This window comes from Akebia trifoliata, chromosome 4 (assembly GCF_017979445.1).
Source record: "Akebia trifoliata isolate Shusen 1 chromosome 4, ASM1797944v1, whole genome shotgun sequence".
Lineage (NCBI taxonomy): Eukaryota > Viridiplantae > Streptophyta > Magnoliopsida > Ranunculales > Lardizabalaceae > Akebia > Akebia trifoliata.
In genome coordinates this window covers 11,313,991-11,331,597 of record NC_141378.1, presented here as the reverse complement: position 1 = coordinate 11,331,597, position 17,607 = coordinate 11,313,991, and the positions used below count along the sequence as shown (strand labels likewise).

The 17,607-nt window shown below is 33.7% G+C and overlaps 1 protein-coding gene across 1 annotated transcript; it reads left to right on the top strand.

The window, feature by feature from the left end:
* The first annotated feature begins 7,185 nt into the window (after positions 1-7,185).
* On the top strand, positions 7,186-16,229 carry LOC147403758 (uncharacterized). The gene is made up of 2 exons (XM_086437574.1): positions 7,186-7,417; positions 16,024-16,229. The coding sequence occupies exons 1-2, from the start codon at positions 7,186-7,188 to the stop codon at positions 16,227-16,229; spliced, it is 438 nt and encodes a 145-aa protein (XP_086293700.1).
* Positions 16,230-17,607: the final 1,378 nt, after the last annotated feature.

Here is a 17,607-nt window from a genome sequence, read left to right as displayed (position 1 = left end):
GTCTACAAAGGTATTGTAAATCCGTCTTCTCAATTGAGATTGAAATCTTTGAAGACTAATTTAAAGCAAGTTTTAATAGTTATTTTAGAGCCTATGTCTATGAAAAGATTTAACTTAAGAAGGACAGCCAATAAATTTGTAACAATTTGAGTATTTTATAATGATAAGAAGGTTAGCAATGGCATTATCTGATTCTGGTGGTTCTATCGTTCTTAACAAAAAATGCTTTTGTCTTCTCACTCTCACTTTTTGCTCTTCGAAATAGTTGGTGACGGAAAGCTCGTCTTATAAGAAAAGACAAGGGCATTGGAGTGATATTTCTTCCGATCCAATTCTTGTTGTACGTGATTTCAATGTTATCGTAATCATGAAGAAACAAGGGGTGGAAATATTCCGAATCTTAATTAACTTGATGGAGGATTTTAGGGATTTTGTGAATGATCTGGGGCTAGTGAAGGTTGAGGTAAATGGTAATAAATTTTCTTAATGTGAGCAATGCCCCACCTAACTTAGCAAAAGTCCTTCTTGAAGACTAAGTTGTAGCTATGTTAGATTGTGTTTCAAACTATTTTAATATTAGTGAGGGGCTCCTTCAATCCCACGTCACCAATAAAAAAAAAGGGTTGTCACAAGGATTCTTTTAGTTGTTTTGGATCAAAATTCTTGTCACAATATAGAATTAAATGTGATCCTTTGTGAAGCTTTGTCCTATAATTATTTTAGCTTTAGACCTTATTGGCTTTTAATGGAAAAGACTCCCTTTAAGCCCAGCTTACCAATCAAAAAATAGAAAATGATTTTGACTTAATTCCTTTCCAATAAGGTTCCCAAATCTAGATGAATTGATACTATCAAATTCAAGGGCTAAAAAATGGTTTTCCAGAAACAATCAGAACAACATCTAGCCATTGATTTGATCAGGAGCTTGGAATTCCAGTATTGTTTTTAACTCACGACTGTGTCATGATGTAACACTTCTTCTATTCAATGTCTGAGTAGCACCAATAAGTCAATTTGATTGTTTGTGTGTATTCATCATTGCTCCTTAGCATAGAAGTTTGGGTATATTGAGTAAATGATTTTTATTTGAATAATTCGTGTAGTGTTGGAATTTGAATTGATTTAAACATTTTTTTTTTATAAAAAAAAATAATCAATTTTGCGTTAATTAAATTTCCTATTGGTGTAATACAAATGATTTCCTAATTTGTTTGATGTGTTATTCAAATATAGAATTTGGGTACAAATTGGAAACTAGAATTTGCAATCTAGTGAAAGTTTCCAATCACTAAGAGATATGATTTCCTAGTCTAAGGAGGAGTGAATCTTCCTTTGGTTCCTACTATTTCTATGATGGGTTGAATTTAAGAATACCACTCTATATATATGAGGAGGTTGTCCCCCTCTCAAACACGTCTCCTCATCGAGTCTCAAGTTAATCCCATCGCCTTTGTTGTGCATAGAGCTAGGGGTAGTGCACCACATTCTATAATTTTCTAATCACAGGGTTTTGAAGCTAAAGGAGAACATTATTATCATTCTCATTGGATCATTGTTTTGGATCAAGAACCACAAGGATTTCTTTTATATTATATAGCTTTATTTTCGGATTCTTGTTCTACAAGTACGTGCATCTATACCTTTTGTAGTATTCATTGTTGATTTGATTAATCGTACTTAAAGGTTTTAGATCCTTGCATTTGGATTTTTTGACCCAACAATTAGTATCAGATTGGTTGAGCCTTCTAACATTCTTACTATTCGTATACGGTGCAAATGAACGCTTCCCATGTGTGGGATGTGGCGAGTCCTTGATGGTGCCACATCATGGCCATTAAAAAGCGGCTCCATTCCGCCCAAGTGTTTAGCGATCCTGATCAGATTTCATCCCCATGGCAACACCTTAAGATAAGGTGTCGATGTCAGGATGATGGTTGGCATTGACAGCTACAGAACACGAGGATGATACATTACGGCCATGAAGGGTGTGGAGATACCCCTATTAGGAGGGTACCACTTTGCAGTTGTGTACGATCATGAAGGGAATGAGGATGATGCCATTGGGAGGGTGCCATCTAGTAACAACCACCTGGCAGTGAACCCCCTCCGTAAAGGAGAAGAAGATTTTATTAGGGGATCCTTAAGGATTTCCAGAGGCCCTCACTAAGAGGTATAGAGGGATTACAAGAGAAAAGTCCTTATCCACTACTACACTATTACAATAACATTAACATAAGACTGACTAGAGTTGTGCCGACTGTTAGACACCAAATTCATATTTTCCAAAAATGACCCCACATTACACTATAAATCTTGTAAATTAAATTTTAAAATTATATAAAGAGCCATGCTGGGGTGACACAAAGGGGGACACAATGACATGGTGGCACACACATAACCGTAGATGCTTTTCTACAAGATACAAGTAAAAGCATCTACAGTTATGTGCACGCGCCACTTCATTTGTGTCACCCCTGTGTCCCCGTTTGTGTCACTACATCATTAGTGTTCTTAAAATACCCTAACATCATATTAAAGGTTTCATGTTGTAATTTATGATATTGTAATATCTACATGAAAATTTTAAAAGAATCTTTTTAATTGTAAATCAAGTCATCCACTAATTTATTTAATCAACATGGGTGGGCCACAGCTTCTCCATGAGAAAATTGACAAACAAGCTACATTTGATTCAGAAAGTTAGTTGCAAGTCTGAATGCCAATATCGATAAGTTCGAATAAAGGTTCCACGAGCCCCACAATTATGATATGGAATTTTCTTGCATCAAACCAAGTTTGAGCGTTTGAGGCTCTCAATCAAACATAAGGTTGAGATGAAAGTTAAACCACAGTTTTTCTAGTGATTTGTTTTAGTAGGAATGGCTCAGAGAATTTCCTATCTCAGCCATTCTTTTAATGAGAATCTAAAACAAAATCATTTGAAGCTAAGAGAATTTCAGTATAAAAGCTCATCACTGCCTTACCATTACTACTATAAGGGACTACTTTCCCCAACAATATGTCTATGCTTTGTCATCACCAATTACCCATGGAGGAGTTTAAGCAGTGGCTCAAGCGAATTGACACAGATGGTGATGGTCGCATTAGCAAGCAAGAGCTTGCAGTTGCACTTAGCGGTCATGGGTTTTTGTTCAAAAGATTGAGAGCACGACGGGCTGTTTCACGTATTGACCTTAATGGTAATGGTGTTGTTGATGGTGAGCCTGAGTTGGCTGAGCTCATGGAGTATGCTCAGAAGCACTGGGGTTTTAGTTTCACAGGTAAGTAGTAGTATGAGGAGAACATGTCAAAATCTTGGTGGTCTTAATTAATATGGAACCCTCGCGTATTGTATACGATGACGGAGTGTGTATTATGTAGTGTACTTGTAATGGTCTTTCTTATGAAATAAAGTACTTAGGAATGCAAATGCTCAGCCCAATATTACATAGTTTGTCTATGTAATTCGGATTTAGGCCTTGTGAGCCAATTATAATAATTTTGAAGTTTGTAGTTAGGATTTGCTTATCATGCTATAATTTTGTTTATTTTTATTGACTAAGCTAGCAGAGGTTTATATTAATAAAATAAAAACTTTTCTACTCTGGACCCATTTTTTAGACTCCCTGGCCCATCAAACAAACAGTTGAGATGAGAGGAAAAAACAAAATTTTCTGAGAGATCAGTTATTATTTCCTAAGGATTAATATAATTTTTTAGCATCTCAACCGTCTGTTTGCTGGATAGCATCACAAAACATCAGGGTTATTTAAGAGAGATTTACCGGGCAGACCTATCTGTAGTAATTTTATTAGAAAAACTCCCCCACTTTATCAACTTTGTTACCTCCAACCTTACTTTATGATTCAGGAATCAACCTTACTTTATGAATCAGGCTAGCATGACTAACTTAGTTAGATTTCAAATCTTACTAAGGGTCGTTGGACCAATTTGAATTATCAAATTGGAAATCCAACTTCTCATCCTTCTAGATTTCTTGGAAAACCTAAGATTCAAAGGAATAAAATTCAAAAAAAAATTATTTTTCAGCTTGATTGTAGGTGTTGAAAATTGATGGGTATCAAACTCCCAAATTTAAAACTAAAACTTAAAGGTAAAAATTAATTTTTGTTTTCGAATCTTTTTTCAAAATTCTTAAAATTTTATTCTTTATAAGCTTGACATTAGATCATGTTTTTGGATGCCAAAAATTGATGTGGTTAGGATCCACTCCAAGGTGTGCTAAGTAACAAACTAAATACATCACTTTGAATTTGATTACGTGGATCTTCACTCCAAGGTTTGGAGGGTAACAAGCTTGATAAAGTAAGGTTTGGTGGGTAAATCCTACATAAAGTAAGTTCCCCTGGATTTGTCCGAACTCCAAGGAAGTTTTTGTAATAGAAATACAACAGTTAGATCTGACGGGTAAATCTCTTTATTTATAAAGTATCTAGAGTTTATTCACAATTGAGTCCTGATAATTTGACTCGCCAGGTGGCATACTAGACTCTTTGATGTGAAAAAGTTTGGGAACCAAAGATCTTTATGCCTCGGGATTCACGGCTTCCTCAGGATACACTTTTTTATGGGAAAGTACGATCATATGTCCCGAGATGTACAGATCTATGGTTTCTAAACTTAACACATCAAGGAGTCGATTGAATATGCCACCTGGTGAGTCATATTATCACTGACTCTTGTCAATTGTTAATATAGATCAAGGCAAGGGGATTTTACAAAAACAATTACAAATTTTATAAAAATTACTGGTCTATTTCTATATAATAATAATAAAAAAATGGAAAACGTTAATACAATCCTTTTCATTAATAAGTTTTCCATCAAAGATGAATTTTATTCTACCAAGCCATAAAACTTAATGGGTATGTCCATTCAGTTATACATTGAGTGATAGAACACTCCTCCGTGTTTTGGCAAGTAATATTTGAAATACACCTCATGCTTTCGAACTGATGACATGTCATTCCTCTTGTCCTTAGCATTGTAACAAAAGTTCTGATTTGATAACTATTAGGCATGGGTTCAATTCGATTAATCCAAATAAATTAGGAAAATTTTAATCAAAGAGCTTGATAGGATTACTAGTCGGGTAAAGTTTTGTTTCAATTTTTTATTTTATTTTAGGTTGAAATTCAGTTATTATGGAATTGCTGATTGGTTTTAGTTGAAAATGTACAGTTGCGTGTCACACGTCTTCATCGTAATTTTTTTTCATGCAATTGGTGTGTGTCATGATTAATCTCAATTTCGTTTATTGTGATTAGTGAATTAGAGGACTGTGCTATTGTTTGTTAAACCTTCAAAATTCGACGGTCATACTCTATGGATTTTTTTTTGTTTTTATTGAAGGTTATTCTCCAATAATTTGATAGTCCAGGGCCATCAAAAAAAAAAAATTCTACAAGAAAATATTTGATGAGCATATTTGACGGGAGAGTCCGTCAAATTTCTCAAAATTTGACGGGCTAAGACTGTCAAATATGGGCTTTTTTCACATAGTGTGTCCCCCTCTCAAACACGTCTCCTCATCGAGTCTCAAGTTAATCCCATCGCCTTTGTTGTGCATAGAGCTAGGGGTAGTGCACCACATTCTATAATTTTTTGATCACAGGATTTTGAAGCTAAAGGAGAACATTATTATCATTCTCATGGGATCAAGAACCACAAGGATTTCTTTTATATTATATAGCTTTATTTTCGGATTCTTGTTCTACAAGTACGTGCATCTATACCTTTTGTAGTATTCATTGTTGATTTGATTAATTGTACTTGAAGGTGTTAGATCCTTGCATTCGGATTTTTTTATCCAACAATTAGTATCAGATTGGTTGAGCCTTCTAACATTCTTACCATTTGTCTAACATTCTTACTATTTGTATACGGTGCAAATGAACGCTTCCCATGTGTGGGATGTGGCGAGTCCTTGATGGTGCCACATCATGGCCATTAAAAAGCTGCTCCGTTCCGCCCAAGTGTTTAGCAATCCTGATCAGATTTCATCCCCATGGCAACACCTTAAGATAAGGTGTCGATGTCAGGATGATGGTTGGCATTGACAGCTACAGAACACGAGGATGATACATTACGGCCATGAAGGGTGTGGAGATACCCCTATTAGGAGGGTACCACTTTGCAGTTGTGTACAACCATGAAGGGAATGAGGATGATGCCATTGGGAGGGTGCCATCTAGTAACAACCACCTGGCAGTGAACCCCCTCCGAAAAGGAGAAGAAGATTTTATTAGGGGATCCTTAAGGATTTCCAGAGGCCCTCACTATGAGGTATGGAGGGATTACAAGAGAAAAGTCCTCATCCACTACTACACTATTACAATAACATTAACATAAGACTGACTAGAGTTGTGCCGACTGTTAGACACCAAATTCATATTTTCCAAAAATGACCCCACATTACACTATAAATCTTGTAAATTAAATTTTAAAATTATATAAAGAGCCATGCTGGGGTGACACAAAGGGGGACACAATGACGTGGTGGCACAAACATAACCGTAGATGCTTTTCTGCAAGATACAAGTAAAAGCATCTGCAGTTATGTGCACGCCCCACTTCATTTGTGTCACCCCTGTGTCCCCGTTTGTGTCACTACATCATTAGTGTTCTAAAAATATCCTAGCATCATATTAAAGGTTTCATGTTGTAATTTATGATATTGTAATATCTACGTGAAAATTTTAAAAGAATCTTTTTAATTGTAAATCAAGTCATCCACTAATTTACTTAATCAACATGGGTGGGCCACAGCTTCTCCATGAGAAAATTGATAAACAAGCTACATTTGATTCAGAAAGTTGGTTGCAAGTCTGAATGCCAATATCGATAAGTTCGAATAAAGGTTCCACGAGCCCCACAATTATGATATGGAATTTTCTTGCATCAAACCAAGTTTGAGCATTTGAGGCTCTCAATCGAACGTAAGGTTGAGATGAAAGATAAACCACAGGTTTTCTAGTGATTTGTTTTAGTAGGAATGGCTCAGAGAATTTCCTATCTCAGCCATTCTTTTAATGAGAATCTAAAACAAAATCATTTGAAGCTAAGAGAATTTCAGTATAAAAGCTCATCACTACCTTACCATTACTACTATAAGGGACTACTTTCCCCAACAATATGTCTATGCTTTGTCATCACCAATCACCCATGGAGGAGTTTAAGCAGTGGCTCAAGCAAATTGACACAGATGGTGATGGTCGCATTAGCAAGCAAGAGCTTGCGGTTGCACTTAGCGGGCATGGGTTTTTGTTCAAAAGATTGAGAGCACGACGGGCTGTCGCCCGTATTGACCTTAATGGTAATGGTGTTGTTGATGGTGAGCCTGAGTTGGCTGAGCTCATGGAGTATGCTCAGAAGCACTGGGGTTTTAGTTTCACAGGTAAGTAGTAGTATGAGGAAAACATGTCAAAATCTTGGTGGTCTTATTAATGTGGAACCCGCGCGTATTATATACGACGACGGAGTGTGTATTATGTAGTGTACTTGTAATGGTCTTTCTTATGAAATGAAGTACTTAGGAATGCAAATGCTCAGCCCAATATTACATAGTTTGTCTATGTAATTTGGATTTAGGCCTTATGAGCCAATTATGATAATTTTGAAGTTTGTAGTTAGGATTGGCTTATCATGCTATAATTTTGTTTATTTTTATCGACTAAGCAAGCAGAGGTTTATATTAATAAAATAAAAACTTTTCTACTCTGGACCCATTTTTTGGACTCGCTGGCCCCATCAAACAAACAGTTGAGATGAAAGGAAAAAAACAAAATTTTCTGAGAGATCAGTTATTATTTCCTAAGGATTAAAATAATTTTTTAGAGCTACGTTCTTTCTTGGGGACCTCTAGCATCTCAACCGTCTGTTTGATGGATAGCATCACAAAACATGAGGGTTATTTACAAGCGAGATTTACCGGGCAGACCTATCTGTTGTAATTTTATTAGAAAAACTCCCCCACTTTATCAAGTTTGTTACCAGAACCAACCTTACTTTATAAATCGAACCAACCTTACTGAATCAGGCTAGCATGACTAACTTAGTTAGATTTCAAATCTTACTAAGGGTCGTTGGACCAATTTGAATTATCAAATTGGAAATCCAACTTCTCATCCTTCTAGATTTCATGGAAAACCTCAGATTCAAAGGAATAAAATTTAAAAAAAAATTATTTTTCAGCTTGATTGTAGCTGTTGAAAATTAATGGGTATCGAACTCCCAAATTTAAAACTAAAATTTAAAGGTAAAAATTAATTTTTGTTTTCGAATCTTTTTTCAAAATTCTTAAAATTTATTCTTTATAAGCTTGACATTAGATCATGTTTTTGGCTACTAAAAATTGATGTGGTTAGGATCCACTGCAAGGTGTGCTAAGTAACAAACTAAATACATCAATTTGAATTTTATCACGTGGATCTTCACTCTAAGGTTTGCTGGATAACAAGCTTGATAAAGTAAGGTTTGGTGGGTAAAAATTACATAAAGTAAGGTTCCCCTGGATTTGTCCGAACTCCAAGGAAGTTTTTGTAATGGAAATGCAATAGTTAGATCTGACGGGTAAATCTCTTTATTTACTAAGTATCTAGAGCTTATTCACAATTGAGTCCTGATAATTTGACTCGGCAGGTGGCATACTAGACTCTCTGATGTGGAAAAGTTTGGGAACCAAAGATCTTTATGCCTCGGGATACACAGCTTCCTCAGGATACACTTTTTTTTATGGGGAAGTGCGATCGTATGTCCCGAGACGTACAGATCTATGGTTTCTGAACTTGTCACATCATGGAGTGGATTGAGTATGCCACCTGGCGAGTCATATTATCACTGACTCTTGTCAATTGTTAATATAGATCAAGGCCAGGGGTTTTTACAAAAACAGTTACAAATTTTATAAAAATTACTGATCTATTTCTATATAATAATAAAAAATGGAAACGTCAATACAATCCTTTTCATTAATAAGTTTTCTATCAAAGATGAATTTTATTTTACTAAGCCATAAAACTTAATGGGTATGTCCATTCAGTTATACATTGAGTGATAGAACACTCCTTCGTGTTTTGGCAAGTAATATTTGAAATACCCCTCATGCTTTCGAACTGATGACATGTCATTCCTCTTGTCCTTAGCATTGTAACAAAAGTTCTGTTTTGATTACTATTAGGTATGGGTTCGATTCGATTAATCCAAATAAATTAGGGAAATTTTTGAAGAACAAATCGGGGAATATACAAATGATATTTATGTTTCTTACCAAAATCAACCATCTTGAACCTCCCTAAAAACCAGTCTGGTTTAGTAATTCTTGAGATTTGAATGTTGAAGAAAATAAATTTTGAGGGTGAAGGGTAAAAAATGTTACCATATTCAGAAATTAATGGATAAATCGATGATTTAATCGGATAGTCCCTCTTGCTCGCAGAATTTTTTGAAAAATGGCCTAAGTCCCCTCATCTTCATCATTAAAAATCATTGATTTTTATTTTGAAAAACAGTTATCCTCAGCCTCTTGGGTAAAATCACTAATCCTAATGTTTTAACCTTAGAATTCCATATCTACTTGAACTTTCGAGCCTTTAGAATAATAAATATATATATATATATATATATATATAGGGGAGCATTCGAAGGCCCTAAAAAGAGCCAAACATTTCTCAAAACATGGGTTAGAAGTTTCGGAATTGGCTGATTTTTTTTATTATGAGAACGATCTCTATGATGAAAAGATCATCCTCACAAAAAATCAGCTCTTTCTAGATCTTCTAACCCTAGTTTACAAGTTGAAGAATCATGGACCGTCCGATTTTTGTAAACCACTTTTGATGGGGTTAGAAGTTTTAGAACAAACTGATTTTTGGTGAGGATGATCTCCTTATAATAGAGATCATCATCAAAAAAAATCGGCCCATTCCAAAACTTTTAACCCATACATTGAAAAAAATGTTTGACACAATGTTTGACTCTCTTTAGGGCCTCCGAAGGCCACCCATATACATATATATATGGAGCATAAATTTTTGTATAAATCAAGGCTTGAACCATATCTCAGTTGGTTTGACCACATTGTAAAGAAATTTTGAGGTACTGGATTCGAGTCCATGTTACCCATCCAAAAAAGATTTAAAGAAAAAAAAAGGAACAAACAACTTTTGGTAGGAATCAAGGGTTTTTCTCAAGACATTAAGGTGGGGGTTGAAAAATGATGGATTGAAGATAAGATTGAATATATTAATGATAGGAAGGTGGTTGAAGATGATGGTTTAGTGTAGTAAAGATCAAGTCTTTTTGTCTGGTAAGTTGATAAGGAGGACATTTAGATCAATTCCATTAGTCTATTATAGAAGAACATGATCATGAGTTTAGATAAATAACTGGTATCTACGATATTAACCAAAATCGGGATGAGTATACCAAAAAAACTTCCCAAAAATAATTGGCGGTGGTGGTAGTGGGTGGGTGGGGTGTGGAGAAGTAAAGCAAACCTATTTGGGATAATTTATTATCAAGATGCCAGTTACATTATATGGATCCAAAGATCCAACCTTCATGTAAAATGCAGATTTCCTAGTTCTCTCATTTGGGAGGATCTTTTGATTACTTTCTCTTAGAAGATAGAAATTCTCATCTATAAATGAAGTTGAGTTCTACAAGAGAAACTTGAACTCTAATCCAAGAGATGATCAAATCCAAAACTTTTCTCCGAAAGTCAAGAAAATGTTCTCAACTGACAAAGTAAAGTTTGGAAATAAGATATCCACATAAAGACTCACAAACAATCAAACATCAAGCCAACATCCACAAATTAAGAACCACCTTCTCAGTCGATCAAGCGCGAAGCCTGAAAAGTAGAAATTTACACAACATTATCATTTTTTTAATTTGATTGTTAATTAGAGGAAAAACACTCCATTGATCGAGTGTACTGAGATCTATACCATTTATATCATCAAGATCAATATGATCATTTGTGATTTGATTTCACGCATCTCAAGGTAGATTGTGAAATTTGTTTTCGTCACCTAGTTTAAAAATTTTGCATCATCAAATCCTCAAAATTTTTAAGTGTTATAGATCGAATCCAAATCGTACATTATCTTATTCAACAAATTTTCAAGTAAAAGCTTCATTGTATATCTTTAAGGTGATTTTTCTAAATCCATTGTGTACTCGTGGTTCAATCCAGAAGAGGACAATATTTGTCTAAAAGAGGTCGATTATTTAATTGATCCTTGGAATTTTAAGTAATCCTATTCAATTTCCTTTATCAGATTTCTTCCTAGCTAGTTTCCATTCAATATTCCAACACCTTTAGCATTCCAGACATGGTTTTAAAACTTGTCTAAGACCAAGACGTATTGCCCGAGTTAATTCAATATCAAAGCTGAACGAGACCAACTCACAAAGTCACTTTTTTTTATTTTTTGAACAAGTCGTCTCAAACATATCGGAAAACTTGTTCGAGACGACTCGATATCTGGCCTGGACGAGACGAGATGCGAAACCGAGTTTAAAAACCATGTTCGCAGAGGCCCGCACTATGAGTTCTAAAGGGATTAGAAGAGAAAAGTCCATATCCACTATTGCACTATTATAATAGCATAATGCTGACTAGAGTTATGCCCACAGTGTGATATCAAATCATATTTTCCACAAATGACCCTACGTTACATTATAAAATCGCGTAAATTAATGTTTAGAGATAGTTACAAAAAGTGATCAACTTTTGACAAATTTACGATTCCAGCCCGCTATTCATTTTAATTATCAAAACGTGAACGACAACAAATTTGGAGGTTTTTAAAGTGATTATTTTGTAAGTTTAAAGAGACAATTTCATTTTAAACCCGTGAAATTGTCACTTTAAACCTACAAAATAGTCACTTCATTCTAATATTTTTTTAATGAAGACGTGATTGTTCATATTTAAGTAATTAAAATGAATAGTGGGCCAGAATCGTAAATAACTCATTTTTAGCTCACAAAATGGTAATTCACCCTTATATTTAAATTATAAAATATCTTTACATGGAATTAAAGGCCTCTTGTTCTAAATTAGGGACAATGAGTGTGAATGATTCTTTATTGAGAATATGTTATGTAAAAGATGACCATTGTTAAGGGGCATATTATTAATTTTAAAATATAGGAGTACCTAAAATATTCTCAAATGAATACATTTCTTTAAACCTCAAAATCGTTAAAAGAGTAGTTACGATATTTTCGCTTCAAAAATCCCTTTTAGATTAATTTTTTATATTAAAAAAAGTACTAAAGAGCCCATATTTTTTTAGATGGGATTTTTTGATACATATTTTCAAAAAATAGGTATTTACGGTCATTGTCCCTATAAATTATTATAGTATAATTCTGAAGTGACCTCATTGATTGATCTCATTTCGCACCTTGCTGATGTGGAGGTGTGTACGAATCATATATGATTTTCATCGAGATAGATACGAGTGAAAGCATTTATGGTTCAGTGTGCACCTTCACCTCTGAAAAGTGCCAAATGAGGTCAACCCGCACAATTCATTATAATACTGTAATATCTACATGAAAATTTAAAAATAATTTTTTTAATTGTAAATCATGTGCTTTTTCAGAGGCCATCTACTAATTTACTTTATCAACATGGGTGGGCCACAGCTTCTCCATGAGAAAATTGATAAGCAAACTACATGTGATTCAAAAAGTTAGTTTAAAGTCTGAATTCCAGTCCAGATAAGTTCGAATAAAGGTTCCACGACCTCCACAATTATGATATGGAATTTTCTTGCTTCAAACCAAGTTTGAGGCTCTCAATCAGAGGTATGGTTTAGATGAGAGTTACATCACAGTTTTCTAGTGATTCGTATTAGTAGGAATCGCAAAGAGAATCTCCTATCTCAGCCATTCTTTTAATGACAATCAAAAAAATAGGGGGAATTACCATTTCGTGAGTTGAATTTGACGAATTTACGATTCAGGCTCACCATTCATTTTGATTACCGAACAGTAACGAATTTGGATGTTTTAAAGTGACAATTTCAGTTCTTGTTTCCTAAGGACTAATATATATTTTTAGAGATACATTCTTTCTTGGGAATCCCTATCATCTCAACTGTCTGTTTGATGGAATTACCATTTCGTGAGTTAAACAAATAAAATTTTTTTTATAAAAATTGCTGGCAGATTTTAAAAATATTTACGGAAACTTCAATACAATATTCCTTTTCATAAATAAGTTTTCTATCAAAGATGATTTTTTTTGCTAAGCCATTTATCTCAGTGGGTATGTCCATTCATGCACTTATACTTTGAGTGATAGAATACTTCTCAGTGTTTTGGTGAATTATATTTGAGGGGTCTTAGGGCACACGTTAAAATGCATTAAATACAATTTGGGATTAAACAAGCAACTGGGATTTTTGGTCAAAAACAAAAAAAAAAAAAAAATTAGGGTAATTCCCGTACAAAAATAAGATCTTAAGGTGTATTTGATGCACTTTAACGTGTGCCCTGATGGCACACATTAACAAAATCCATATTTGAGATACTCCTCATGTTTTCAAACTGATGACATGTAATCCCTCTTGTCCTTAGAATAATGGTTTCAAAACTTGGATTTGGTAATTATTTGGCATGGGTTCAATTTGATTAATTAATTCTAATAAATTACGGATATATTTTTTTTTTTTAAAGAAAGAAAAAAAATAAAGAGAAAAATTAAGGAAATATACAAATGACATTTATGCTTCTTAACGAAATCCATCATCTTCAATTCCTTGAAAACCCCATCTTGTTAAGTTATTCTTGGTATTTGAATGTTGAAGAAAATAAAGTTTGAGGATGAAGGGTGGAAAAGGTTATCATATTCAGCAATTAATGGGTAGATGGGTGATTTAATTAGGTATTCCCTTATTTAAAGAATTTTATGAATTTTTGGAAGAAAATGACCTAAATGCCCCTGTCTTCATCATTAAGAATTATTTATTTTTCTTCACAAAAATAGTCATCTTCAGCCTCTTGGGTAAAATCACTTACCCTAATCTTTAACCTTAGGATTTTATATCTACTTGAACTTTCGAGCCTCTAGAAAAATATATCATTTTTGGGGAAAGTAGAAAATGATGAAACATAAATTATTGTATAAATCAGGGCTTGAATACATATCTCAATTAGTTCGACCACATTGCAAAGCAAATTTGATGTTGTCGGTTCGAGTCTAGCTTACCCATCCAAAAAAGATTAAAAAAAACAAAAAAAAAAACAAAAAAAAGACAAAATAATAATCATAATAATTAAAATAATAACAAACAAACTTTTGGTAGAAATCAAGAATTTTCTCAAGAGGTTAAGGCCAGGTTCAAAATGATGGATTGCAGATGAGGTAGAATATATTAAAAGTAGCAAAAAGGTGAAGAGCTTGAATATGATGATTTAGTATAGAAAAGATCAAGTTTTTTTTTTTTTTGTTAGAAGGTTTAAAACGAGGTTATTTAGGTCAATTCCATTAGTTTGTAATAGAAGGGTGAGGTAAACAGGGTATATCAAGAGTTTTTGATACGTAGGAGATATCTACAATATTTACTCAAATGGGATGAAGCTTTGGCCCACAATAGTACAATATTGTTTGCTTTGGACTGAAGCACACACAACTTTAAAATGTTTTATACAATGTAAGGTTTGATTTGTCCTTATAACTCAGGTTTTAAACGTTCTCTTATCTAATGTGGGACTAATCATACTCCTTCCTACTATTCCATCATGAAATATGACAACTCCAAAGGGGATAATATCGTGAGTATCGCACAATCCATTGCGTTATCTTAATACAACGCATTTTAAATCCGTGCAAACTTCTACCTATAACAGACAATATTTTACTATTGTGGGTCTCGGGTGTTACAAATGGTATTATAGCCAATGATGACTCTTCTTATTTGGTAGGGAGGTTGTCACAACCTTGTGAGCCACTAGTTGGACGTAAAAAAGATTACAAAGATCAAAAAATGAAAGTAGAGTCATCACATTGCGGGGTGAAATGGAAAGGGGGAGTGTGATTAGTCCCACATCAGATAGGAGAATATTCAGAACCTGGGTTATAAGGATAATCCAAACCCTACAGGGTACAACACATTCTTCCTAGGAACAAGACCTATCAATAGAAAACAAAACAATTGACTTCTTGTGTGATAGGTGAAATTGTCAAAGAGGAGAATAATGTACTATTGTTGGACTGGGCGTTACATGAAGATTTGCATTAAAGTCACCTACGACTGGTAGATTGTCATCTAGATTTAATAGATCTACTAGACAAGCCCAAAGATCTTTTAAAGCCCAAACAAAGCAAGAAGCTTGAGTAATTTAGAATTTGCAGGTTTTTCAATCTAGTTTGGAGTGAGTAATTTAGAATTCCTCTAATATTCCACACAATCCCTAACATCGAAAACTAGATTTAGGTTATTTTGTTGGGTTGTGTCATCTTCGAGGAACCAAGACTAAAACACAATCAATTTTGTTTTGATTTTTTTTTTCTTCTTTATATTGGAGTAATTAGTTATGTTGCATTGTAATATGGTGTACTACGATACACCGTATTATATCTATTGAGATTAATATAAGGTTAAATTGATTTGATTGAGATTTATTAGGGATAGAATTTATCTCTATATATGACTTGGTTTCTATAAAACTCTATTAGGTTTGCTATAATTATTATCTAACAGAATCAATAATATCTCATTTTTTTTATATGGTATTAGAGCATAGTCTCTTTTGAGAGACCGATCTAGCGAATCCACCTTCTACTATCGACGGTGGCAACATTATCGGCAAACTGCCATTCATTGATTTTTTTCATAAATAAAATCTCTAACTCCTGTTCTATAATTTTCATCTCCTTGATAGTCTTCATTTTTCGTCATTTATAATATGGATCGAGATATAATTATCAAGTTATGTAATCCAATCAAATACTTTTGGGAAAGATCATATGATCTGATTTAGTGATCACTGGCTCCGATAAACTCCATGATGAATGGGATGCAACAATGATGGCTTCACAGATAGTCAATGAACACCGAAAGCACGATGGATATTGTTGGCAACACCAAGCATTTAATAATTGTGATCTCAAGAAATTTGATATTAACCAATCACGTGTTACTTATTCAAAGGAACAAGTGATTGCGGGAGGGTATTGGAGTAATTAGTTATGTTGTATTGTAATATGGTGTACTACGATACACCGTATCATATCTATTGAGATTAAAATAAGATTAGATTGATTTGGTTGAGATTTATTAGGGATAAAATTTATCTCTAGATATGATTTGATTTCTATAAAACCCTATTAGGGTTGATGTAATTATTATCTAAGAAAATCAATAATATCTCATTCTTCTATACTTCAACCTCGTTAAACCTACATCAGAATTATACTCCAATTCTCTAGGATCACAAGAAAAGATGGAGTTGTCCTCTCCGGCCTCATTAGAACATGTTACAGTTGCTATATCTACTTCAAAGTGGATCGCAGACATGCGATTTCTCTTATATTGCACTAACATATACTTGCTTGCTTAAGAATTTTTTTTTACAAAAATAAAATAAATTAATAAGCAAATGCATAATTTATATGAAAACTGGAAAAACTTTATGTAATATCTATTACTTGAAAAGTAGAGAAGTCTACAACCATCTATTATATAAAAATGACAAATTGGTTTCAAGTGCCCGTTGTATAAAATCAAAATCGGTTCTGATTCTTATTGTTTCGGTTTCTTTTATGGATTTGGAATCTAGTTAAATGGGTACCCTGTATTGAGATTGTTGTGGTTTGTGGAGTCTGATAGTATTGGTCAACAAGGGGGTACTGTAAATCAAGCCACGCCTTTAAGGGTATTTTCATAATTTTACTAATATTATGTAAAACCCTAATTAGGTTTCATGGGATATTTATATTTCTCGTTTTGATTAAAGGGAGTAATTTATAACTGCGACTTTTTCTTCATAGTGAAATCAGTGTGATCCGGAGACGTACCTCAATCTAGAGGAAATCACATAAAATCTCTGTGTTTCTTTGTGTGATTGCATCTTGTATTTGATTTTTTTATATTTTTTTTCTTGTTTCAATTGCACTTATTTTCTTAACAGAGACCACTAGCCAATATTGACGATATTTTATTTAAAAATAATATTATTTTCACATATCTACAAAGATCTCATTGAGGGATCCGTGTAAAAGTAGAGTATGCAGGTCCCACAAATTCAAAGAAGAAATTCCTTCTTATCAATATCCTTTTAGTAAAATAAATTTTTGTGTTGCTCATGCATATATGGTCTTTGTTCTTTGTTCTTTTTCTTTGGAATCAGTGATTTACAGAATATTTAGCCCACCCATTAGTATACATAACAAAAATAATTTTGATGGGTGATTTCCAACCACTAGTTCGAACATTTTCAATAAAGTTTAGAGTTCTCTTTTGTTTTTAAACCATGGTTATGCCTCGCCATTTAATAGTTTTCCGATCTTTTGGCCGAGTAACATCAATCAATCAATCTTATTTGGTGCATCTTCACCACTACCTT

Coding starts and splice junctions, on each gene's coding strand:
- LOC147403758 (XM_086437574.1), top strand. CDS start 7,186: ATGGAGGAGTTTAAGCAGTGGCTCAAGCAAATTGACACAGATGGTGAT. Junction 7,418..16,023: donor CTGGGGTTTTAGTTTCACAG/GTAAGTAGTAGT, acceptor GATCTGATTTAG/TGATCACTGGCTCCGATAAA.